General features: G+C 47.6%; 10 protein-coding genes across 10 annotated transcripts; 4 read left to right on the top strand and 6 right to left on the bottom strand.

The window, feature by feature from the left end:
- Positions 1–128: 128 nt before the first annotated feature.
- Positions 129–972, bottom strand: BDV38DRAFT_286512 (DUF3245 domain-containing protein; the record flags this gene model as incomplete). Its single annotated transcript, XM_032060687.1, has 2 exons — positions 129–636; positions 791–972. 2 exons carry the CDS (start codon positions 970–972, stop codon positions 129–131), a joined length of 690 nt encoding a protein of 229 aa, XP_031909814.1.
- Positions 973–1,492: 520 nt separating this feature from the next.
- On the bottom strand, positions 1,493–4,074 carry BDV38DRAFT_274073 (P-loop containing nucleoside triphosphate hydrolase protein; the record flags this gene model as incomplete). The annotated part of the gene is made up of 6 exons (XM_032057784.1): positions 1,493–2,645; positions 2,697–2,785; positions 2,839–3,187; positions 3,224–3,360; positions 3,454–3,818; positions 3,900–4,074. 6 exons carry the CDS (start codon positions 4,072–4,074, stop codon positions 1,493–1,495), a joined length of 2,268 nt encoding a protein of 755 aa, XP_031909813.1.
- Positions 4,075–5,425: 1,351 nt separating this feature from the next.
- Positions 5,426–6,457, bottom strand: BDV38DRAFT_257385 (oxidoreductase-like domain-containing protein). Its single transcript, XM_032055614.1, has one exon. The coding sequence runs from the start codon at positions 6,298–6,300 to the stop codon at positions 5,488–5,490; it is 813 nt and encodes a 270-aa protein (XP_031909812.1). The 5' UTR covers positions 6,301–6,457; the 3' UTR covers positions 5,426–5,487.
- Positions 6,458–7,280: 823 nt separating this feature from the next.
- BDV38DRAFT_274071 (uncharacterized protein) lies at positions 7,281–8,497 on the top strand (the record flags this gene model as incomplete). The annotated part of the gene is made up of 2 exons (XM_032057783.1): positions 7,281–7,447; positions 7,498–8,497. 2 exons carry the CDS (start codon positions 7,281–7,283, stop codon positions 8,495–8,497), a joined length of 1,167 nt encoding a protein of 388 aa, XP_031909811.1.
- A 289-nt stretch (positions 8,498–8,786) lies between these two features.
- On the bottom strand, positions 8,787–10,414 carry BDV38DRAFT_180645 (60S ribosomal protein eL13). The gene is made up of 5 exons (XM_032052075.1): positions 10,177–10,414; positions 10,035–10,068; positions 9,894–9,940; positions 9,631–9,789; positions 8,787–9,514 (listed from the first exon to the last, which is right to left on the bottom strand). The coding sequence occupies exons 1-5, from the start codon at positions 10,177–10,179 to the stop codon at positions 9,077–9,079; spliced, it is 681 nt and encodes a 226-aa protein (XP_031909810.1). The 5' UTR covers positions 10,180–10,414; the 3' UTR covers positions 8,787–9,076.
- Positions 10,415–10,797: 383 nt separating this feature from the next.
- Positions 10,798–13,094, bottom strand: BDV38DRAFT_257382 (uncharacterized protein). The gene is made up of 2 exons (XM_032055613.1): positions 12,681–13,094; positions 10,798–12,610 (listed from the first exon to the last, which is right to left on the bottom strand). The coding sequence occupies exon 2, from the start codon at positions 12,554–12,556 to the stop codon at positions 11,117–11,119; it is 1,440 nt and encodes a 479-aa protein (XP_031909809.1). The 5' UTR covers positions 12,557–12,610; positions 12,681–13,094; the 3' UTR covers positions 10,798–11,116.
- Positions 13,095–14,492: 1,398 nt separating this feature from the next.
- On the top strand, positions 14,493–17,816 carry BDV38DRAFT_257381 (uncharacterized protein). Its single transcript, XM_032055612.1, has one exon. It carries the CDS (start codon positions 14,689–14,691, stop codon positions 17,644–17,646), a length of 2,958 nt encoding a protein of 985 aa, XP_031909808.1. The 5' UTR covers positions 14,493–14,688; the 3' UTR covers positions 17,647–17,816.
- An 86-nt stretch (positions 17,817–17,902) lies between these two features.
- On the bottom strand, positions 17,903–19,106 carry BDV38DRAFT_257380 (uncharacterized protein). The gene has a single exon (XM_032055611.1). It carries the CDS (start codon positions 19,081–19,083, stop codon positions 17,953–17,955), a length of 1,131 nt encoding a protein of 376 aa, XP_031909807.1. The 5' UTR covers positions 19,084–19,106; the 3' UTR covers positions 17,903–17,952.
- A 765-nt stretch (positions 19,107–19,871) lies between these two features.
- Positions 19,872–21,754, top strand: arp6 (actin family protein). The gene is made up of 4 exons (XM_032055610.1): positions 19,872–20,417; positions 20,481–21,189; positions 21,244–21,306; positions 21,364–21,754. The coding sequence occupies exons 1-4, from the start codon at positions 19,913–19,915 to the stop codon at positions 21,500–21,502; spliced, it is 1,416 nt and encodes a 471-aa protein (XP_031909806.1). The 5' UTR covers positions 19,872–19,912; the 3' UTR covers positions 21,503–21,754.
- A 1,340-nt stretch (positions 21,755–23,094) lies between these two features.
- BDV38DRAFT_274067 (E3 ubiquitin-protein ligase) lies at positions 23,095–23,939 on the top strand (the record flags this gene model as incomplete). Its single annotated transcript, XM_032057782.1, has 2 exons — positions 23,095–23,633; positions 23,687–23,939. The coding sequence occupies 2 exons, from the start codon at positions 23,095–23,097 to the stop codon at positions 23,937–23,939; spliced, it is 792 nt and encodes a 263-aa protein (XP_031909805.1).
- Between the last annotated feature and the right edge of the window lie 39 nt (positions 23,940–23,978).

The raw sequence follows: 23,978 nt of genomic DNA, 5'->3' as shown, positions 1-23,978 counted from the left end.
GAGGTTACAAGTATGTATATAATTCTATTATTGTATATTGTATATGTATCGTCAAAGTATTTCAAGCAGATATACGGGGTATATTGAAATCCAGTCCTCGACCATGAGAGCCTGAGAAGGAGACGAGTTTATTTCTTCTTCCTCTTCCTTGACCGCTCAGCAAGAATCTCATCTAAGAAACTTGTAGCTTTCCTCCTGCCTTTCAGTCGAGATGGCTGTTGTGATAAAGACTCCCCTTGCTTCACCGATGTCTCATCCTCGCCATCTCCACCGTGATCAACCCGATCCCCACGATCGTCGTTGTCAGTGACGATGGGGTCGAGAGTCCTCGGGCTAGACTCCGCTTTTCTTTTCTTGGTCGGACCCTTCTTCCCGACTAAGGCCGTTCGTCCTTCATCATCATCGTCGTCATCAGCTTTGCCCGCTATAATCTGGGACTGATTCGTAGCAGAGCTAGCACCTGGTGAGCCCCCCATGCTGCTCGGCTGTCGACCCGCCGCTGCATTCCTCTCGGACATAATTTTCTTGTAATTCTTCCCAAGAAGTTGTCTCCGCAGTTTATCGTTGGAGTCAAGTTCAGTGCGATTCCAACTTCCATCTGCTGCTCTGGAGGGAAGGGGTGCGCCAACACCTAAACTGTAGCCATCATTCAATCAGCGCTAGTCATATATTACGTAGGGAAAAAAAGGGGGGAGGGGGAGATAATTAAATAATTAAATAAATGAATAAGAATGGGGGGTGGGGGAGAGGGAATATTATTCTCCAAAGCATGACATAGAGTAAGACCTACGTTTCCGGCACAGCTGTGAAAACCTCATCCTCATCTCGCTGTAACTCCTCCTCAGACTTTGTATTGGCTTGTTCTTCTTGAGTCTTCGGGGGTAGCCATGAGGCGACAAGTCGCTGGCTGCGTGCTAACGCAACGTTGGCTTTGTTCAATATGACATCTGTTTCTGTCTTGGATAAAGACATGGTGTCGGTTATCCCGCCTCGCCCTTGCTCTTCTTTCTTTTTGGTCCTATCTACAGAGTACACCCAACTTTTCTTGCGATAGCGAGGCGGAAGGACGCGGCATAACGCCCACCGCTTACTCTGTTCAACTCGTGGGGTTACTTGTATGTATGTCTTGGCGCCTAATGACAATTGAAGCTCTGCCTATACGGTCAACTCAGTGGGTTCCTAGTACTATAGTCCTTGTATATGTACACTTTATTATGGTATGTAGACTTTGATTACAAGAAAATTAACTAAAGTCACAAAAACGAGCGCAAATAGGCCATAATAATTGTCGTGACAGACATTCACATTATGCCCATTGTGTCGCTGTATTGACGCGCTTGGAATACACAGGATCGTTATCCCTATCAAGGATATCTATCAGGGTTTCAGATATCATATTGAAGAGTATGTCGTGTGACCTGGTAGACTTAGGGTCTTTGGTGGGCTGGTAGTTTTCTAGAGAGCCTAAGGAATGGAAAGCTGCACCGAATGCCTAGTGATCAGGTGTTAGTTGATGTCCCCAAACACTACATACGGGATATAATGGCTGGTGTACCATTTGTATTGTCTTTCGAAGTTCAATCAATAATCTGGCTGCACGATCGCCTCCCGTCCCTTCATTGGCTTGGACTAAGAAGTCCAGCCATGAGTCCATGCATATTCTGCGCCCACTTCCTTGCAGTCGCCCTCCCAGGAGGCAAGCGGCGAGCGGCGTGACATGTGAAGTTTGCTTTAGAAAATACGTTTCCCCCGAAGAAGGCTTGTTCTTCGAATTGAAGATGAACAGGCTCCTTGGTCGCTCCGTGGAATTGACAGAAGAGGGTGACATGTGTGTCATCTCATCTGTCTCAGTAAAGTAACGCCTGCGCGAAGCTGACGAAGGAGCTGCAAGATTGGGATACATGACATGAAAGATCAGAGCTTTAATAAGTGGGGTACGCCATGAATTGGTATTCAAGCTGGCACCTCCAAACTGGAAGTGCTCATCCAGGTGTTCATGGCAGGAAATAATCCTTTTCTTAGCTAGGATCTCAAGCATATGACGGGCAACCTGTAGCACTTCATAGACGCGATCAAAGTGTATATGGTTCGATACTGCAAACTCAAATGCGGCTGCACGTCCCGTTCGATACCAGACCTCACGGGTTGCCCTGAATGCGTTGGCCATGCTAAGGTGATCGCTCCAGGTATTTCGTGAAAATTCTACACGAGCCCTGTGCGCATCCTTACGTGTCTCCTGGTCTGCTGATGAGTAGAACAAAGATTGGTCGCCCCCGATTACCCCAATAATGAGAAGCGGATCAAGACAGCGAAATATAACCCCCAACAAAACCAGCTTTGCGCGGCAAGGGTCAAGTGGCAACTCTGAGAGAAGGACTCCGAGGGGGGTAAGCCCCTCTTTCTCATCCAGCGCTCTCAAGAGTTGTAGGTTACTAATTGCCAAGTCCACCTTGGCCTCGTCCGGGGGTTCAATGGAATCTCGTAAGGTGTCCTGAATAGAGGCAGACGATACTGTCCGCTTCACTTGCAAAGAAGTCTGTTGCAAGTCCTCCCGCATCATTCCGGGAAATCTGGTGATACGGAAAGAATTGTGCATATCCCTCGTAAAAAGAGCAAAGTACTCTCCTGCTTGGACTCTACCAGCCCTGCCTGCACGCTGAGCAGCGCTGGATTGACTAATCCAACAACATGCAAACCGGGTTGACCTTGAGTGTGGCTCATAAATCCTTTGATTTACCTTGCCTATATCAATGACAAACTTAACATCTGGAATAGTTATCGAAGTCTCGGCCACATCAGTAGACAAGATAACTCGGCGACAAGCCCGCGAAACTGGACTGAAAAGTTCTCTTGACCATCGGGAAGGTTTGAATGGAGCTGCAGGATCTTGTATCGACTATAATCAGAGAAGTCACAGCCTAGCATCTTTCCATGATTTCGGACGGCACTTTCAACGGCCATGATGTGACGTAAGCCTGGGAGGAAGACCAGGATAGAGCCTCCCTTTGTACTAGACAACACATAACAGATAACGGCGCATAAGAGGCCTAGGGGTATCAAAGGATCTTCTTCTCGAAATATGGATGAAGATGATTGTGGCAAAATCGAATCCTGCAAATGCTGGTCCCCATCGATCCCTTCTTTGTCAGAATTCGAGCGGTTTGTCACTGGCAGAAGGTTGTATCTTCTGAGATACTTTGCTGTCTAGAGTTCATCGATCAACAATGATAGCGCTCGCGGGGAGTAGAACCCAGACAAAGACTCGATGACTTCACCTAGGTAATGTTTGCCAACAGGGAAAGCGCGACCGGGAATACAAAGATGTGGAGCAGGCAAGCGACCTCCGTCGTCGACAGCATTCTGAAAGTATGAAGCGAAGAGGCCCACGTCTAGAGTTGCACTCATCACAATAATCTTAGGTGCATGTAACCCTAGGCCACGGCGTTGATCGACGAAGTTTCTTAGAAAAAGCATGAATAGGTCGAGGTCAAGGGCTCGTTCGTGAACTTCATCGAGTATGATGTGGGAGAAAGACACAAGGTAGGACTCAGAATGCAGCATATTCAGGAGATAACCTGTTGTGCAATACGTGATTGAGCCCAGTCTTGTGGGACGTCGAGAGTCGAATCGAATTTGATACCCTACGGAGTATCCAAGTGATTCCCTTCTTTCTTTCGCAACCCGCTTAGCTAGTGAAGTCGCTGCTATTCTGCGAGGTTGGACGCAGAGTATTTTGCATAGGCTTCCAGAGCCCTTGACCATAGCATCGTCGAGCAGCATCTGGGGCACTTGTGTTGACTTTCCGGAACCAGTATCTGCTACAATGAGAGAATACGTGTTCTTCTCAATAAGGTCAAGTATGTCATCCTTTCTTCTTCTGATCGGTAACCTTCCTTGACGCTTCCACAGTCTACCAATAGGCAAGCCCAATGAGCTATCAACTTTGTTTTGCTCATTGAAACCCTCCTGATAAGTGGAAATAGAACTTCCTATTTGCCCTCCACTGCACTTTGCCGTGGAAAAGTGGCGGGCACATTTTAGATCCCTCAAGGCCCTAAACATGACAATAAACATGTCTTCGTCTATATGGAGCTTCATGTATTGCAATTCTTCTCTTAATTCATTGAGCTCTTGCAGTGAGCCACTTGTATGGAGCCTTGAGATCAAGGCCAACAAGGCCTGCAGTTCTGCTGAAGACTAACACAAATTAGCTTAGACAGCTAATTCGAGTTATCATTTATCGTACCTTACCTTCGAGCTTCCTGTCCCGGACGTGGCTATAATTATAGATGTATGCTGAAGGGTGCAATCTACAGCGCAATCGAACTTGTCATTGTCACGGCTAACAAATCGAGAATTGAGCCTTATTAACCCTTTTTGAACAAATTCAGAATGTAGGACAGGCTTAGGAGACCGCAAGAGCACCTTTCCAAAACCGTTATAGTCTTCCTCTATGGGAAGAGCATCACTAACATACTGTGATTCGTCTACAGCACTAGCTGTATTGACGTCGGGAATTCTCTAAAGCAAACCACTGTCGTCACACGCTGACCCATTCTCAGCTACAGAGCTCCTTTCCTGGCTTCGGGATCTTGTCCTGGTCATACAGTAGGGGGCAAGAGCACCGCGAAGTCCCGGGCGTCTCAGCTCCAAGGGTGACCTCCATACCCCTGTAGCCAGGTTTCTAGTTCGAATGCTAGGTAACACTGTGGTGTAGCGACGAGTTGCGATGTTGCGAGTTTGGGAAGGTCGCGTCGGGTTTAGAGGAGCGAAATGTATTTGTGAAGGACCATCTTTAAAGCACGAAAAATGTCTGATGATCTATGACAGGGTAATAGTTAACATCGAAGGTGTGTTGCATGTATAATAAAAGGTAGAAGGCTGTACCATATAGCTTTGCATTGCCGCACGCCGGGTGAAGATGCGATACTACTACGTATTGATCGCCGCATCAAGGGGATTCATGAGATAATAGTGGCGCATATAGCCATTTTCTTGGTTTATGTGATAGAGTATATCTTTTGAGGGGGTCGGGTAAAAAGAAAGAAAAAGAAAACACAGGGTCAAGATGGACGGTTGAAATAAAGTATACTTTTATGTTTTGGGGTTATTTAAGGTGAATTATCATGGACCTGATTGGCCTTGGCGTGGCATAAATTCATTCAATCATTACTTTGCCTAGTAGGTACTGTCGCGAATATCGTGCAGGTTCGATTCTTCTAACTACACAATTAAAGCGCATATAGCCAAATACCATATTAGATTACGCTGATTCTATCATTAGCGAGTTCGTAGCGTCATTGCATGTGTGTATGTACATCTAGATCTAACCTTTCTCTCTATATATAATGGTCTCACTAAATATGAAAGAAGCGACCCCCAGCCCGAGCAATACGAGGTATGCGCTAGGGAACAAGGTCAAACAAAAGAAGAGAAAGAAAGAAAGAAAGAAATAAATAAAAACCAAAAATAATGATAAGTCAATGCTCATGATCCTTCATAGTGCTGGTGTTTTTGCCTCAGTTTCTTCTCCGTCTTCATAAACTCTCGAATCCCAACTGGGATGCTGGCAAACAGATCGTCTGCCTGATCGGGGATAGTCCACTTTGTCTCACTCCCGCCTCCATCGTCATCCATGCTAGTGCTCGCAGAAGCAACCTCCGCCCTGGGAGTGTGGAGCAAACCCCCAGTCGGCCCTTTCGAAGCGCCTTTGGCCTTAGCCTGCGCTACTCTCGCCGCCCAATCTTCCATCTCATCACGAAAATCATCCCAGACGCAATGTACACACCCACTCATGCAGCAATTGTCAGGTTCCTCTGGCCTCGGTGGTATAGCAACCCCATTTATAGTTTTCCACGTAGATTCTGATGGCGTCGCACCGGGATTATACCGTGAAGAGCGACCGGGGCCAGCAAGACGAGTGCCAAATACAATAGCCATCTTATCCTGGGGCGAGTGAGGCTCATTTTTCGAAGATGTTGACGGCTCATCATCTAGTCCTCTAGAAATAGGACGCGAGGAACTTGCTTGACGTCTGTAAGGGGAGCGAGATGAAAGAATGTCATGATAATACCCCGATAATGGATGTGCTTGAGGGGGTTCTAAATTGTTCAAGTATGCTGTCGTATCTTGGGATTTGGTATGTGCATGGCTGGCTGTTCGTCGGGTAGAGGGAAACGGTGCATATCGTCCAATAGATAGTGCTGATGCATGGAGAGAGCGCGCCTGATTTATAGGTAAAACGTGACCCATGCCTGACAAGCGGGGTGCCATTTTGAACACTGAACGCCCTTTACCCATGAAGAGAAACTCTGTAGTGCCGGAAGGTTACCAGGAAAAACGCTGGGGAGGGAAGTGCTCTTTGAGTTCCGAGGCAGACAGTATGTCATTCTGCAAACAATGCAAACATATGAATGGCGTCTCACGATGTATGCTTATCGCAAGGTCTGCAGATCGCATCCTCAGGATCAATTCTTGACAAAGACGGAATCCCCAAAGTGGTTGTGGAGGATCCACATTGGCATATAGGGTATCTATACATTTTTAGGCATCTATCATCATATCATACGGCACGAAACAAGTGTAGCGCTGCTGTTCTCAACACGTCGCCAATGGACCCGCAACCTCATGCACAGCGCCCGCCCGATCGCGCATCACATCAAGAACCAGCAAGAGAAAGCTTAGCGCGATCGCGACCGGAAAGTCCGCTGCGCGTAACCAGCAACTCATCGAAGAAGAGCTCACAAAGACCTATGAACGAAGCTGAAACGAGTGCTTTTGGGTTACGCGATAGAAAAGCCCTTAGACCCTCGCTGGTTTCAGATGCAAGCCTAAGGCTGGACAGAAGCTCGCCAAGTAGGCGATTAAGCGGTCTTCAAGCGTTCGCAGCACCTCCGAGGCGAGTATCGAGGAGAATTCTTCCTTCAGACCTGTCATTCAAGACTCCAATAGTGACCCGGGGAAATAAGTTGGATCGTGGACTACCCGATAGCCCAGACGACCAGTTAGCGTCTGAGTTGAGTAACGCAACAGATGAAGCCAATTCACATACAGACTTGCATGAAGGGCTTGAAGAACCTGATCTACCCCCAACCCCAACACAGTTAGGCCTAGAAAGACCCCCTGCACGGGCAAAAGGACTACTAAGCAGCAGCCCGACTATGCAGCATGGTAGCTGGGGGAAACGACGAACCGCTGACTATCTAGAACGGAGCCCCTCTAAGCTTAGGAACGTTCAGTATGGAGAGGGCGACGAAGATCTACTGGTGTCAAACTCAAATATGGCCCAAGGACTATTTCCGGAGCCTGTTTTGGAAAAACGGCGATTGACAACGCAACTTGCCACCGAGATAAAGCAACTTCGCGATGACATCGTTGAATTGGAGAATTGGACGAGGAGCTCAAGATACAATGTCGATGATACAGAACTAGATATGGGCAAACTTGTGTAAGTATATTATGTCCAGTCATTTGAAAATTGACCTGACTAGTGAATAGGTCAATATTGTGTGAAGATCCCATCAAGGCAATGCCCGCAAAGACGAACCCATATGATATGTCTATATCTTCTTTCATTTCGACGTTGCTTCCATTTTCTACGAAGTGTTCTCCAATAACGTCAGAAGAGCATCCTCCGCCGAATCCGTTTGCTCTTGATAAACTTTCTCAAGCTGAACCATATCTAACAATATTCGCGCCATTGAAACTCAAAGCATATTCAAATACTTACTGCGGTTCGGATCCAGACATGCATTTGGAAAAACATATCCTAGAACTGTCTGCCCCGTGGCCCTTTCCTTCTAGACAACTCCAATTATCCATCCACTACGAAACGGATCCAGAAACACAGTCTATACTCTCTATATCGGTACCGGTGGACATTGAAAACAAAGTACCGATATATTTGCGCCAGTGGGTCGAATTAAGGCTAGCGAACCCCCTCTTGAAGTTGGATTTATCGGGTCTATGCTGGGGCATAAATCGGTACTGGGAAGCTTTAATATCACGTGCCCAGTTATGGTCGCGGCTAGAAGGCCAATATCAAGGACTGATCAGAAGTCGTGGGACAACCAGGGATACTGATAAGCTAGACGACTTCCAAAACCCCGATATGCGCTCTCTCTCGAACATGAGTCTACGCAAAATACTACCACACCTTGAGCGTACATCGATGCTATTCGAATCCAAAGGTGGAGAGTCTCTTCGAGCCTACTTTTCTTGCGAACTAACAATCGATGAATGGGCCTGTGAACCCAGGTTGGTACCGGGAGTCAGTGTGTCTGCGCCGCCCATGATGAATGGCAGGTCGGGAAGCAAGGTGGAACAAGATGTCAAAAGACTATTTCACACAATTTTGAGCGAGAAACAGAGCGGACGAATAGGCGCAGACCTTGATATCAATACAGATGCCATAGTACATGCTGCCGAGCATATTTTGGGTGCCTTGTTCTATGATGAGCCTGAAAAACATGTTTTCAAAGTAAAGGCAAAAAGGTGACTACATTATGTCTCTGAAATTGGCTTGAATTGGTTTTTGAATCAACCAGCTGATCTGACAACTGGTTGATCCTTAAAACGATAGCGTCTGGCCCTCTGTAAATCAGCGGATGGATCGCGTCTTGAACACATTTTTAGCTTCTACCGAGCCCGGGAACTCAAAGTGACTGAAATTAGAGGTTTACGCAGGTTGTAATCCAGTGTACATATATTCATCTCCGCCATTGAACTAGCCTACTGGTGCCTGCATCAGGTTACCCTTTCATAGTATCTTGCGTGCTCTCTGCCTCCAAACGAGGACTAGGCCACCGGTGCAATTGAACGAAGAACCGCGAAGGATGTCGTTCGATACGAACCCAGCGACCAGACTCTGATGGACCAAGATGCAGCTTCATAGCATACATTCCTAACTCGGAGTGGGCCCTTCTTTGAAACGTGAAAATTTGGGCATTTGCATTTCGGAAGGTTCGGAGCTTTTTAAGGACAAAGGTAAATTGAGAAAAGGGGCGCCACGCCATGCCACAGTACACTAATCCCCGACTTGAAAATAGACCCGATCATCATTAACTGTGAATCACATTTATTTCTTGGCGGCGGATTCCTCCTCGGCCTTAGCCCTAGCACGCTTCTCCCGGATACCCTTGTGGCGGGCCTCACTGCGGGCCTCACGCAAGCGGCGGTAGGCAGCCTCCTCACCCTTGGGCAGGTCATCACGCTTGACCTCAGTGACAGCTTCCTCAGCAGCGAGGTTCTTGATGGGAAGGGTAGCATTGGCGCGAGTGGCATAGCCCTCAGTCTTGCCCTCAGCGGCGAAGGCAGCCTTGGCAGCGCTGACCTCTTCAGCAGAAGAGTCAAGCTTCTTGAACTGACCACTCTTGCGGGGGAAGAGGATCAAGCGGGCCTTGTAGTCCTTGAGGCGATCAACATTGGCGACCAGCGACTCCTTGGAGTAGTTGACACGGCGGTGGTCAACAGCAATACCGATAGTAGAAGCGAGCTTCTTGGGGATTCCGGCTTCCTATATGGTTTTCAAGCAAGTCCCGTGTAAGCCTCCATCCAACTTCGAAACCCAGCCAGTAGAACAGCACCATCACCAGGGCCCCGCTCTATATCCAGCAAAGGGGACAAATTTACCTTCAGCTCAGCGAGAGTGAATCCACGACCGGCACGGACACGGCGGTTGTACTTGACGGTAGGGCAACGCACAACGGGACGCAGCTTGTCAACCGGACGAGGAGCAACAGCGGCGGCCTTTGCAAGACGGGCCTCACGACGGCGGTGCTTGCGGCCAGGCTATAAAATGGGAAGAGGTTAGTCAAACCACAGACAATCCTCCAAACGATCAAAACATGTCGTTCATAATGTGATTCATGGAAGTAATAATTTCGATTGCGTACCTGGTCGAAGTGCACGCGCACACGACGCTGCCAGTCCTTGCGGAAGTCTATAATGAACTCGTCAGTTCGTTGTCCCACAGAACAGAAAATTCCATCCTCGATCATCAAATGCCGAAAACTCGTTCACTCGGGTTCACTCACGCTGGTTGAGAATCTGGTTGTTGTGCTTGATCGCCTATATCACCAAAATTCATCAGTAACTTGCTCTCACCCACGAAAATACCGAACTCGATTTGTTGAATCGCAGAACGACTGAAAACAGCGAGGGGTCAGATAAACGCACCATTGTGACGGACGGTGATCAAGGCCGGGATTGTCGTCGTCGTCGTGGGTGGTTGCTGGTCAGATCTCAAAACGACTCTTCAATAATGGGTGGAACTTTTTTTGGTGTGGCCAACCGCGCAGAGCCGCGCCGGTCTCGCTTAGCGAAAAGCCCTACCCTGGTTACCAAATCTGGAAAGGGTCCCAGACCTGGCAGGCTTGTCACTTGATACCTCACTTCACCATTAGCAGCACTCAGGTTGTATTTGAATATACACAGGACTCTTAAGTAGTTATCCAAATGATCTACTGTCCACATAAGTGCTTTGGCTTCAACTAGATGCCGGGATCCTCTTTAAACATGTAATCAAGTCAATCTTCATGAATGAACGAACATTTACAGTTCCCGTTAATGCTTACTAAGTCGGTATCTGTGTCTTTGGCATGCACCAGTAGTATTCCATATTCGCTTTCTACCTACTAAAAAAGGCCTGAAAAACACAAAGAAGGGAAAGGAGAAAAAGAAAGAACAAAGACCTGACGAGCAAGGGAAGGGGTAACGGATGAATGTGTTCTTCTAGTTGTTTCGCATTGAGAGTGCTATTGATTGGGGGTAGAACTAAATCTTATCTATCGCTAGGTACCTAGCTTGAGATCTTCTGAAAGAGTACAAAGCCTACTAATCAATACGAATCGTAGAATCGTTCTGGACTTCAATATACTGAAGATTCAACAATGAAACCAAGAGAAATGAAATAGACGAAAAATGCGCCATAGTAACACCGATCCACCCCATCATCTACATATCATTATTCGTAACTGTCCCTGAGGGGAGGGCAAACAGGACAATTAAAAACGTCTAGATAAGAAAAGGATGCCCCAAACCAAGAAGATCCGCAATCCGACCGCAGCTTGCCAACTTATGTGCAATCAGGAAATACAGCCAGATGCACATGTAGACTTTATGGACGGCTGTTATTGTTCCATGTGTCAATACCGAGACCCACTCGTTCCTCCGCTTTCGATTTCTTCGAGGCCACACTATTAAAACTCGCCTTGCGTTTGAGACTGCCGGAGGGACGCTCAACTCCTGATTTTCTAATCTGACCGAAGAGTGTTGTTTGAAGTAAAGTGCTCGATTTAGGGGCGTTTGCCACTCTCGTAACATTCTGATGGTCTGAACGGCTATGGCGAAAAATATTTGTTGACACTAAATCGGCGTGGGAAGGAGCGTCGTCTTCACTTTCGGCTTCCTCGGTGTCGGATGCTGATATAGTGCTGTCTCTATCCCGACGCTGGTGTTGAGAATTTTTGTTTGGAGTGAAGTACTGACTCTCTTGCTGAGCTACCCTAGACCGAGACGGCGTCATAGGAAGAGAAGGCAGTGGATGCGCACCACGCACATTGTGACTGTCAATCTGTTGCTGTGTGGCATTCTGGTTTGATGTGGACATTGCACTTGGAGACTCTCTGTTTAGAACACGGTCCGCCGCCAGAAGAGCAGCGAAAGGGTTATGGTTATCATCGCTGGTCATATGGTGGCTATTATCGGCAAAGTGAGGGATAGACTTTCTAAGAGGAGTCTGGATCTCGGTTTGTGGACTGGGAGACAATGAACCATGCTCAATCATCAAGGAAAGATGCTTTCGGTTATCCCTGATACGGCCTTTCAACAAAGAATTTTCTTCCCCGAGTCTATCAGCCTTCACTTTCTCCTGGTCGATAAGTTTCTTCGCTCGACGAAGCCGCCGGTCAAGTGTAGCATTGACCCTCTCCAGTTCTTGGTTACGTTTGAGAGCAAGTTCTAATTCCACATTGGCAATTTGTTGTAGCGGTTTAGTTTCTGAATGACGACGGCGATATTCAGAGCTCTGGAGAATCTCGACTTCTCTTCTAGCCAATTTATGTTCAACTTCGGCGCGCTTGATGGCTTCATTGCTTGTGAATGATAGTAGACTATTCTGCAACTTAAAGTGCAGCGCTGACATACGAGCTTCTTGAGCCACGCCCAGTAGCTCCTTAGCGATCGCACGAAGTTTGGCTTCGTCAGCAGTATCAATTTCTTCAGCAGCGGGGAGGTTCTCGGAAGCCCCATAAGCGACACACAGGGTCTTCTCAATATCAGGCGGAGATGCAAGGTATGAACTAGATCGAGACCTTGATTGTCGAAGAGGGGCTCCAGGGATCTGCGATGATGGAGGAGGAGTCATATCTGATGATGGTAGTGACGGAGGTGAAAAGAACTTTCCTCTATCAGAGCGCGATGTGTGGCTTTCGGCTCTTACACTTATATCCGGAGAAACAGAGAGACTTGTACGCCGACTGGGATTAACCGGGCCAGAGATCTCTGCCGGAGGCGCTAAAGAACACTGTGAGAGCTGAAGCTTGGGGTCTCGTGGCATGATAGGAACAACGGCAAGATAAGTCAAGTAAAACCGTCGGGATATATCCTCGCACTGCTTCTTTCTTAGCAATGGCCGGGTTGATAAATCGCACGGGATCCCTGTAGGGCGATCAAGCGCATACCGGGAATGAGGTAGTGTATTCCGTGTGTACGTCAATTAAACTGATCGAGGGAATACTTGTTTCCAGCTCGGCTGATACGGGCCTTGTAAATAATAATCGAAGCTAAAGTTTTCGGGAAATTGGGTGTAGATGTGTTTGTCGCACAGACACTATGCGACTCCCACCTCGCTCGGTCCGCTTATCAGTGATAGGGCTGTGCAGACACGTCCAAGTCAAGGAGGATACGAATTCTTTGAGAAAGGCGCCCAGTTTGGAAGAACAGCAATGCAAGATATGGGAGTCTCTGTACCGATATGACAGGAGTAAGGAGCTAGACAGAATGTGAATAAAGCAACGGGTAGATGTGATGCAAGGAGCAAGGAGCACCGTGGAGGGTTTGATGCCTTAAGGATGTTGCAAGCGGCGGGTGTCTCGCACATCGGGAGGCTGGGAGGTCGCTTGCGATGGCTCTGCTCCAACCAATTATTTTCGATGCTCTGCATCCACGTGAGCCCAGCCGCGCGCTAAGATATACCATTCCAGATGAAGTTAGCGTGGAGATCATGCACTCCAGGGAAGTAAACAGAAGTTGTACCCCATGGGTCCAGAAGGTTGTAACTGAGGCAACGGGCTGCCGATGGACCATCATCAGTGACTCGGGCCTGGACTACTTTGCGATTGTATAAGCTACTGTAGGCAAGCAGATGGCCTGTGTCTAATATTCAAGATGTTGCGAAACCTGATCAACACACACGTACTACTATTTTATTATGTATATAGTGACCTACGCTCTGCTCTATCCACTCGTTATGGGTTTTCGTGAGCTTATGCAAAGATTATAATTAAGTACTCCAGGCCATTTTCCCCCGCAAACATAACAAGACCAAGCTTAGCGTTTCAGACGACCGTTTGTCTAACACACACACACACACACATACAGAGAGAGAGAGAGAGAGAGAGAGAGGAAAAAGAAGCGAGAAGATTTACCCTTCTCTTCTTCCCCCCTTCTCTTGATTCGTGTGAAGACCAATCAATTCATGGTGGGCTCGGTGCTTGTCTCAGGAAGTATATCAGATTGTGGGTTGATATGTATGAGAAGGCAGTGCTCATAGAATGAGAAATTACACTTGCTGCCAGTCAACCGTATTAGCGAGGCTTCAGGCCACTGTAATAGTCGTAGGATGGAGCAGTCTTTCTGTGAGGTTGACATTCGTCCGTCTATGTGGCAGTGGTAAGGAGCACTTTGTACACAGTATATGGCCGTCATAAACGGCTGTCTATGGCTCGGCTGTATCATACTCCATAGATTTTGTTTGACCAAAGCCCAATGTACTCCATAGACGCAACCCGTCAGAAAACACGGTACCCTGTGCAAAGCCCACGTTCTACTATGTACGTAACCATAAGTAGGCGAATGAACCCGACTGTGGTAAGAAGTATTGGTAAATTGGTGCTCTGTACTCTGTACACTGAGTCCGTTAGTATACTGTGGAAGGTCTGCAAACAGTCAGTAGTGGTGGTTTGTTTTCGCTCCGTAAAGGCATGCAAACATCTTGCCTCAAGTTGCACCTCTGGTACTCGTGTCCATAGTGAAATAGGGCCCTACAGGCTTAATTCGGTCCATGATGGTTCCGTCGGCGGGATGCCGAAGGAGAATCTCACCAATCACATAAATGACTTGGCTAGTTTATATGGATCGTGGCCCCAGGCACCAACTACTTCGTAAACAATGGCTATAATTTGAATCATATAATCTATCACATAATTGATAGGAGTTACCTTGAAAAAGACACGTTGCGCTGAGTATTACTTTGTGTTCTGTCCACTTAACGTTTTCACCTCAGCCCATTACACCCTACTAGCATTGTGTCAGCTGAGAATTTCTGCTGTCCTGTGTTTTCCCCTAACCCACACAAAAACCATCATGAGACTCATTTTCCGCTCTTGAAACCATTACACCATCCAATAGCAGAAACTTGCTTCATGCTTATAGACAACCTAAGCCGACTACGTTTTATGTGATGTGAATATGGATAAGCAACAGAAATTATCGGCCCGACCGAGTGGGATTCCTCGATTAGCCTCCAGGCTACCGCTCCCGACGTCTACCGCTTCGAAATCGATTAAGCCCTCCCCATCTCGCGAAAAGCTACGGACAGATACTGGCATCGATGCAGCTAGGCTTCGAAGGCCTTCAGAGGAACCATTGTTTAAAAAGCCGCTACCTAAATACTCGGTGCCAAAAAAACCTCAGAATGGCCAACCACAAAAGAGGGATGTCTCTCAGACTAGAATGAGCGATGGCGGAAAGTCGGAAACAGATAGTGCAATGGTTAGATCTTTCAGGCATGGGTCTGATATATCAGTTGACGATGCAGATACTCGAGGTCGTGCGCGGCCTTCACTGTCAGAACGAACAATTGAGACGTTGTCCCAAATCCCTCCTTCACCGGGTTCTTCAAGGCACTCTAGTTTCTTTAATGGGACCAGCCCCATGCGCTCTCCATCCCGTCCGCCGTCAGCGCTGTCAAGTTGCTCGAGATCACCTTCTAGGTCATCGTCATCGCGTCAACAAACCGGCGGGGACTTCTTGTCTCGCCCATCGTCTGCAATGCGGCTCCCTTCAAGGTCACGCCAGTCACTGTATGTGGGCGGCACACCGGCCGAGCTAAACGATGGGACGGCCCCGGATAGCGTTTCAAAATTGAAGCTGCTTACTTCAAGGACAAGCACTTGTAGAGATACGACGCATACCCTGTCAACTCTCCGTGGAAGCTCAGGCACTGCTTTTTCACAGATTCCTGATACGAATATTACGCAGGAAGCACTCCACGTGAAGAAAACGAGAAAGACACCGATGAAAACACATCAGAATTCAAGGGCGCCTATAGAAATGTCAAGATCACCCTCCACTAAGGCCACGACCCTTAACCTAACCCTTGAGAAGCAATCTGAGATGGAGACCAGAAAAACTTCAAGGTCATCGAGCGCACTAAGGGAGAGTATTGCAAAGGCAAAAGCTGCACGGAAAGCAGCGATGCAGAGCAATGATAGCTCCCAGAATTCATCCTTGGATGACCTAAGTGTTGAAGATCCATTCAACCAGCGACCAAAGGATTTGAACAAAGGGCTCCTTCGAAAACGTCTCGAAGCAGGTCGCACCTCAGGTCATTTGAATATTGCGGCCATGTCCTTGGCAGAATTGCCAGAGGAAGTCATGACCATGTATGATTTCGACCCTGACTCAGTCACAGGATGGTATGAGAGTGTAGACATTGTCAAGTTCATTGCTGCAGACAACGAGTTCGTCGAACTTCCAGATTCCGCTTTCCCAGACATCGACACAGAGGATCAAGATGCTGACGAGAGGGGAAACCAGTTTGGTGGGCTGGAAGTTCTCGACTTACACGGAAACCTATTGCGCTCACTGCCAATTGGTTTCAGGCGACTACAGCGTCTTCATACCCTCAATCTCTCAAATAATAAGCTAAGCTTGGAAGACATACAGATCATCATGGAGATGGGGACTGTAAAGGACCTCAAGCTAGCGAAGAATCAGCTGCAGGGGTCATTCCCTGCCGGAATAAAGAATCTTAGCAACCTGGAAGTTCTTGACCTACATAGCAACTCTCTCACAGAGCTACCGAATGAACTTTCATACCTGACTTCCCTACGAGTTCTGAACGTGGGTGATAATCACCTGTCCACTTTGCCTTTCGAGGGCCTAAGCAAGCTTCCATTGAAAGAGCTCAGCGCTCCCAACAATCGTTTAAAGGGCACTTTGTTACCTGCTTCTGTACAGGCGCTTTCGACCTTACAATATCTGAATGTAACTGGAAACGCCCTAACAAAGCTTTCTGATCACGATACATTCGGACTCCCCAATCTACACACTCTAGCGATCAGCATGAACCGCATCCAGTGTTTGCCAGATGTTTCTTCTTGGCAGGCACTCTTGAGTTTGTCAGCGGAGGAAAATAGCATAGCAGACATACCGCAAGGATTCGCTGAGTTGAAGGCCGTTCGAAACGTTGACTTGACGGGGAACAACATCTCAAGACTGGACGAAAGAATTGGGTTGATGGAAAGCCTTGTCACATTTCGAATTGCGAACAACCCTCTTAGGGAGCGAAAATACCTTAATATGACTACTGAGGACTTAAAGCGCGAGCTCCGAAACCGGTGCGAGCCAGAGCCACAAGATACCGATGACGAAGAGGGCTCGGTCGCAACCCAATTTACGCTCGCACCTGAGGCCCCAGCTCAATTAGGCGTTTGGCAAGTCAAACCCGGGGGAGTCCTCGACAGATCGTACGCTGATCTTCAAGAGCTGGACATGGATCATCTGGAACGTATAAACCCACATGAGGTCAGATGTCTTTACCTGCAACATAATGAACTACGCTGTATCCCGGCACCGACTCTCAGTATGCTCGCGCTTAATTTGACTGATCTTGATCTTTCAAACAATCCACTGGATAGCACTTCGCTTTTTCCCACGTCGCTGGATTTACCCAGTCTCCAAATCCTGAACTTGAGTGCCACCGGCTTAATCACTCTTGAGCCACTATTAGCCAATCTTAAAGCCCCCTCGCTCACATTTCTAGATGTATCGAATAACCGCATTTGTGGGTCTCTTCCACCGGCCCGTCAAACCTATCCAAATCTGATGACATTCCTCGCCGCCGATAACCGCTTTGATAGCATGGATTTTGACGCAGTTCAAGGCCTTCAGGTTCTTGATGTAAGCAATAATAACATCAATTCTCTACCACCAAAGCTGGGCCTTCTGAGAGCCGAGGGCTGCAGTAAGAACTGGGGCAATGGATCGGCGCTGAAGAGATTCGAGGTTGCGGGTAATAGCTTTCGTGTCCCTCGCTGGCAAATTGTTGCCAAAGGAACAGATGCCATCCTCGAATGGTTAAAGGATCGGATACCTGCTGACGATCTTTGTCAATGGGAGCCGGATGATGAATCTAGCATATAGGAAGTACATTGGGCACCAAGCAACAAGCTAATGATACTGTCAGTTCTTCTGTCACCAGCTTTATACTTGTGTACATAGGTTATTTTTTATCTTCTTTCAGTTGGGGGAGGGGGATTTACCCCTAACGGTTGCTGCGCCATAACAGGAACAGTCAACTGTGGACAGTTTTTTTTTTTTTTTTTTTTTTTTCCCTCGATACAAGAACAGCCTTAGATATTGAAACATTATACACATTACCAGACAACATAAACAATATATTACATTGTGCTTTATATGTTCGGGCTTTCTAAATAAAAGGAAATTTATTCACTGTGACTTCGCTTCCTTGATGTCATCAAGAGGTTTACTGACCTCCTCAATCACCTTCAACCATGTCTTCGACCAGTTAGTAAATTTATCCTCGGCTTTTTGCTGGCTGTCGGTCACACTCTGTTCAACCCAAGGCAGAACCACTAACTTGACCGCTTCAACAGCACAATCCTTTGTCCTTTTCAAGTACCGGATAGATCGTTCTAGATCCGCTTCATATAGTGCTCCAGCTACTTCGTCAACTTGCTCCGGTATATGGTGGAGGTTCATCATAAGGGATTCCAGTTGGTTAACAAGGGAAGGCAAGTATTCAGGAACCTTCTTCAGGCGATTCGTGATGATTGCGGGGTAAATTTGGACAACTGGCTTGAGTAGCCGAATAGAAGTCCTTTTCAGTTCATAAAGCACAGCATTGTCTTCGCCGTCGCTGCTATCCTCGGATAATTCGCCCTCACTGCCATTTCCAACACTCTGTTTCCCGTCGTCGCTCAAAAGCTCATCGAAGAACTCATCCCCTTCTTCATCAGGATTCCATGCATCAATCTCATCCACCGCATCTCGCACCAGATCTCTCCATTCTTCCACGCGCCGTATTATAAACCCAGCAACGCCATTTGAAGCGAGGTCAATCAAGGCATCACAAGCACCCCAAACCCGTCCTGTAGCTACCGTAACGAGGTCTTTCTTAGACTGCGACAGTTCGATTCCCTTCTTTTTCATGTGTACTTCATCATTTCCCTCTGCAATTGACTGGACTTCTTTCACAAGTGATGACAGTTCGTTCAGCCCTGTCTTCGTTAGCGATAGAGCCTCGGCCTGAAATGCTTTGGTGTGATCGGTCGGTGTAATGAGTAGAGCTGCTGTCACAAACGACGGGAGCACCGATCCGTTCAGGTCAGAGAGAAGAGAGACGACGGCGGTGGGCGTAAATGGAGAGGTAATGGCCAAGAGCGAAAGCTTAGTGACTTGTGACTTAAGGGCTGTCGACGATGCCGAAAGGAGGGGAAGTGCATCTCTGCTTGAGAGTTCTGTGGAGGCTGAGTCTCCAGAGGGCGACGATAAGGTCAAGCGGAATTGCTCCACGAGGGTAAGGGTAGTTGTAATAGTGACGTGAAGCTTTGTTGACATTCTGACCGGACTATGGGTGTTTTGGTTGGGCTCGACCAGCTCAAGGCAAGTTGGGGAGAAATTTTGATTAGAGAACTGCGGGGCCGTTTGTTAGGGCTCTGCGGGGTCACCTGCGGCTGACCTTAGTGATGGAAAGCGGTTGTACATTTATACATACAGTTTTGTTGATTTGTACTTGTGGAATTCCTGTCCGTTACAACATCACATGTGCTTGTATATCTGACTACCAATCCAATAAAAAATAATGTGGCACCCTAACATGTGCATACAAACTTACTAAATGATACATCACCCTGGGTAGTGGATATATCTACATCTGCTTCCGGCAGGCATATCAGAATAATAGACCATCGCGAGCTTTCCCAACCGCATGGTTTTATCATCAATTGTATGTCGGGGTTTACCAATCGTTATACCCAACAAAACATGGCTTTCGTGAAGGGAGCTAAAAACCTCGTACTGGGCAACTATACGGAATCGCCATGGGTGGGAGCTTCATGATTATCATCTCCTAGTATATTCTTAAGGTGCCTAGCAGTGACAATTGAAGACTAATCCATGACCATTCTAAAGAATTTCGTGTAAATGTTACAAACGTTGCAATAAGGATGCACTATGCTCATGAGGTTTGAGTTGTGCCCTAAAGCTGAGCCCTACATTTCCTAATCTGTGAAACTGACCGCTCGGAGTCTCCGGTCCCGTCGACGGACAGAATACCGCGGGTCGTTTCCATCTCTACCTAGTATTTCAACACCAATAGGTTTTCCTTCGAACGTTTAGTGGTTTAATGCGGAGCTGGATACCTGCAGATCTAGATACTATACGATTTATGTCCCAAACCATGGGAACCGCCAAACCGCGCCCTTCTGGAAAAGCTTCCATCGCAAATGCCCAAACTTTACCCAAGAGGACCTTCATAATCGACAATGGCGCGTATACGATGAAAGCCGGCTATGCGCCTGACTATATCACGGGAGACGATACAGAGGCACTCTCCGCCTGTTCTGTTATTTCTAATGCGCTCGCCAAGACTCGCGACAACCGCGTCTACGTGGGTTCGCAGCTTAGTACTCATGTTACGGATTGGAACGAGCTGATGTTTCGACGTCCGGTCGAGAAGGGATATACTGTGAATTGGGAAGCGCAAAAGGAAATCTGGGAGCATTCATTTTTTGACGAGAAGACTGTGCGAAGCAAAGACCTGCGGATCGCCAAACCGGAAGAAACGACGCTTGTACTGACCGAGGCTCCAAACGCGTTACCGGCGCTGCAGAAGAATGCAGACGAGATTGTGATGGAGGAGTGGGGGTTCGGTGGCTATTTAAGATGCGTGGGTACGGTTGTAGATGACACTGTTGTACTGCTGCTTGGTTACCTGGCTAATATTGGCATTTTAGGTCCGTCGCTAAATGCCTGGAACGAAGTCCAATCTTTATTTGGAGACCCCATCGTGCAGAAGTATGACTCGGCTGTTTCGCCAAGAGAATGCCTCCTTGTGGTCGATTCGGGCTATTCTCACACCACAGTTACACCGCTGTACAATGGCCAACCTCTTCAGCGTGCCATTCGCAGACTTGATCTTGGGGGCAAGCATCTTACGAACTATCTGAAGGAGATGGTATCCATGAGACAATACAATATGGTGGATGAAGCATATATCATTAATGAAGTGAAGGAGGCAGTGTGCTATGTCAGTGATGACTTTGGCCGTGATATGGAACGGACTTGGAAGGGCAACCGAAAGCGTGGCCAACTCGACTCTGACGAAGGTGTCACGGTCGACTATGTCCTGCCAGACCCAAATGGGAGCAAGAAAGGGTTCATGCGACCTCATGATCCTCTATTGAATGCCAAGAAGAGGAAAAGTGCACTCTCAGGTGCTACCGCTGAGGCATTATCTGAGGATGTCTTGGTTCTGAGTAACGAGCGTTTCACAGTCCCTGAGATTCTATTCCGCCCAAGTGACATCGGTATGAAGCAGGCTGGTATTACTGATATGATTCTCCAGAGCCTTTCGGTGCTGCCAACTGGGTTACATCCTGCCTTCTTGGCAAATGTGCTAGTTGTTGGAGGAAACTCCTTGACTGCTGGATTTATGGAAAGACTGTGAGATGTCGTCTCGTCCATTTCTCGTATTTACATATTGCTAATTCGCTGTAGGGAGAAGGAGCTGCGTGAAGTTGCTTCGGCAGAATGCGCTGTGAGGGTTCGACGGCCTCAGGAGTAAGCTTGTTATTACAATGTTGATCTTAACTGTGCGCTGATGGTCTCTGGAAACAGTCCAATTCGCTCCACCTGGCTTGGGGCAAGTCGATTAGCCACCAATAGAGATGACATGAAGAAGGTTGCTATTACCCGCCAGGAATATCAGGAGAATGGCTCTGTTTGGGCTGGGAGGAAATTTGCAGGCACTGTATGAAATCGAGTGCTTTATTTCGTGGTGTTCAGGATTGGGATCTTTGGAGTAAGTATATTGAGTCTAATTAAATCTGGCACAGGTTTGGCGACTTGGCTTGATGACCGGTTAGAGTAGCATTTGCTAGTGATACCCTTTGAATTTCAACATGTTTCTATTTCTAACTCCAAGAGATGATGATAACCAGCCGCCGTTTAATTCTAAGACGGGTTTTTTCTCTCTGGCATTGGGGGTTAGTGCTGAGCTGAGTTGCGTTAGTTAATATAATAAATTTACTGACCCATTCACGGTCACGTCATTTGGAATGATTTGACATAATTTCCTTGAGAGAGGAAACAAGCAAACCTCACTGCGGGGTACAAAGAACCGAAAGCCATGCCACTTACCAAGCCTCTACCCACTTAGACACCATCGTTGCATGTGTCGGTCACTCGAAAGCCCGTCCCCCTTCATCAATAAGACGAGATTCCGTTATGATTCCGACCTCACCGCAACATTATCTTGGTTTGTGTTCTTTTTCTTAGCCCTTCAACCCAACCAACTGTCCACGTCAGTAAGGCGCTACCCAGCCAGAGTACTTGGCGCACAAACCCGTCACGATCCAGCTAATTTTCCCTACACCTACAATCGAATATGGCTTAGAGATCAAATCTTTGATTGCTATATTTTATTTTCTTGGTTGCGTTGCTTGTATGAATCATGGCGACATTGCTAGTAAAGGTCCCCATCTACGTGAAGAACCAGAGGTAAATTGTTCACTTCAAGAATGGTTGGTTGGTTATCGTAGCATGCGACGATCATAATCGGGTAATGGAGCCTGAACATGTGGCACGCGAATGGCCTATCCATAGCATAGTCACTAAAGTGGTGGTGATATATCCACACCTGACTCACCGTTAGCATGATGTGCCGACTTTCCTATATAGTTGATGTCTCGCCCGACGAGATGGTGAGCCAAATCATACCTTTACACTTACACTCTACCAACAATCAAGCATATCAAGCAACCAGACCGATTTTCGTCCATTCCAATATTATGATATTCATCTCTTAGCTTTGCACGCGCAGTATCTCCAAGTGTCAACAACTATTAGATAGGAACTATGGCGTCAAGTTCCCTGACAATCTCCCAGAGAGTCAACCTGCCGATTCCCCCCTTCTACGAGCTGGCAAACCTTCAGAACTAGCGGGCTAAAGTGGAGTTTCCCGAATCCCATCAGCATAGAGCACTTCTCCTCCCAAAGTTGAAGATGTTACTATGCAACCTATCTCCCGTGATCTCGCGTGCTATCAAGGAAAATAGCCGAGGAAGACATCCTTCGCCTCAGGATAAAGGGATTACAAGCTTATCGAGAAGCTACTTGAACGCGGAGTCTCCATCGGCGGACTCTAAACCTGTCTACCTTCATCAAGCTAGTGACTATTCAAGCATGGAGTGCCATCCACGAATCCAAAGGAGCAAGGTGGGGTCGAGGAGGAGCCGTATTATAGCGAGAATTGAGAGATGCCGACTCATCCAGCGCTTCTTCAGGAGGACGCCACATAAGGAAGAAGGTCTTATTGACGCGCACCGACCGACCTGGCAGTGTAAGCTGATGACACCTAGCTCCTGCGTGAGCTGCCTCGAAAGCATGCCAGCCGATGAGCTGGTGAGCTTGCCTTGTCAGCATAAGTATTGCAGCACGTGTATCAGGCAAATGGTGGCCACGAACATGGCAGACGAGCAATTATTCCCCCCGAGATGTTGTTCACGGAAGATTCCGTCAGAGACCATCATCCATTTACTATCACCAAAGGAAAGAGAGTCATTTGTCTCTAAAACAACCGAGTATGCGACGCCTGTTGCAGATCGCTGGTACTGTCCTGCACCAACATGCGGGAAGTGGATACCTCCAACGGCTGTGAAGGCTGAGAAATCTCAGACACAAACATGCCCGTATTGTAGCACGAGGATTTGCTCAAGGTGTCGCGGCGTGTCCCACAGGTCAGGAGATTGCTCTTCTGATGCAGGTCTGTCGGCATTCCTTGAAGTGGCTCGGCTTCAGCGATGGCAGAGGTGTTTTAATTGTGGTGCGGTGGTGGAACTGATGTTCGGCTGTGATCACATTACATGCAGATGCAGCGCACAGTTCTGGTAAGAGGAGCCCTGTGTATAAGTTTGATGTGACCAATGCTAACGATGCTCAGCTATAAATGTGGTAAACCGTGGTCTTCGTGCGTTTGTGTCACACCCGCAGAGAGACCTGTAGATTTTTTCGCGTTTGTGATTGATGGCAATGCGCTGAATCGAGACGAAGAAGCCGGTCTTACAGCCGTTCTTGCTGCCATGCTGTGTCATGAAAGAGAAGCAGAAGATCCCTTAACTGATAAAGGGAATAAGGGAACTCAACGTTGTCGGGCCGAAGGATGTTGGGTTCGAGGCAGGAATCTCGAAAGTTGATCTAGGGATCTAGGGGTACCACAATAGACCGCTCCTAGG

Source organism: Aspergillus pseudotamarii (genome assembly GCF_009193445.1).
Source record: "Aspergillus pseudotamarii strain CBS 117625 unplaced genomic scaffold BDV38scaffold_62, whole genome shotgun sequence".
In the NCBI taxonomy this organism is placed as follows: Eukaryota; Fungi; Ascomycota; class Eurotiomycetes; order Eurotiales; family Aspergillaceae; genus Aspergillus; species Aspergillus pseudotamarii.
This window is presented reverse-complemented; position numbering and strand designations above follow the sequence as displayed.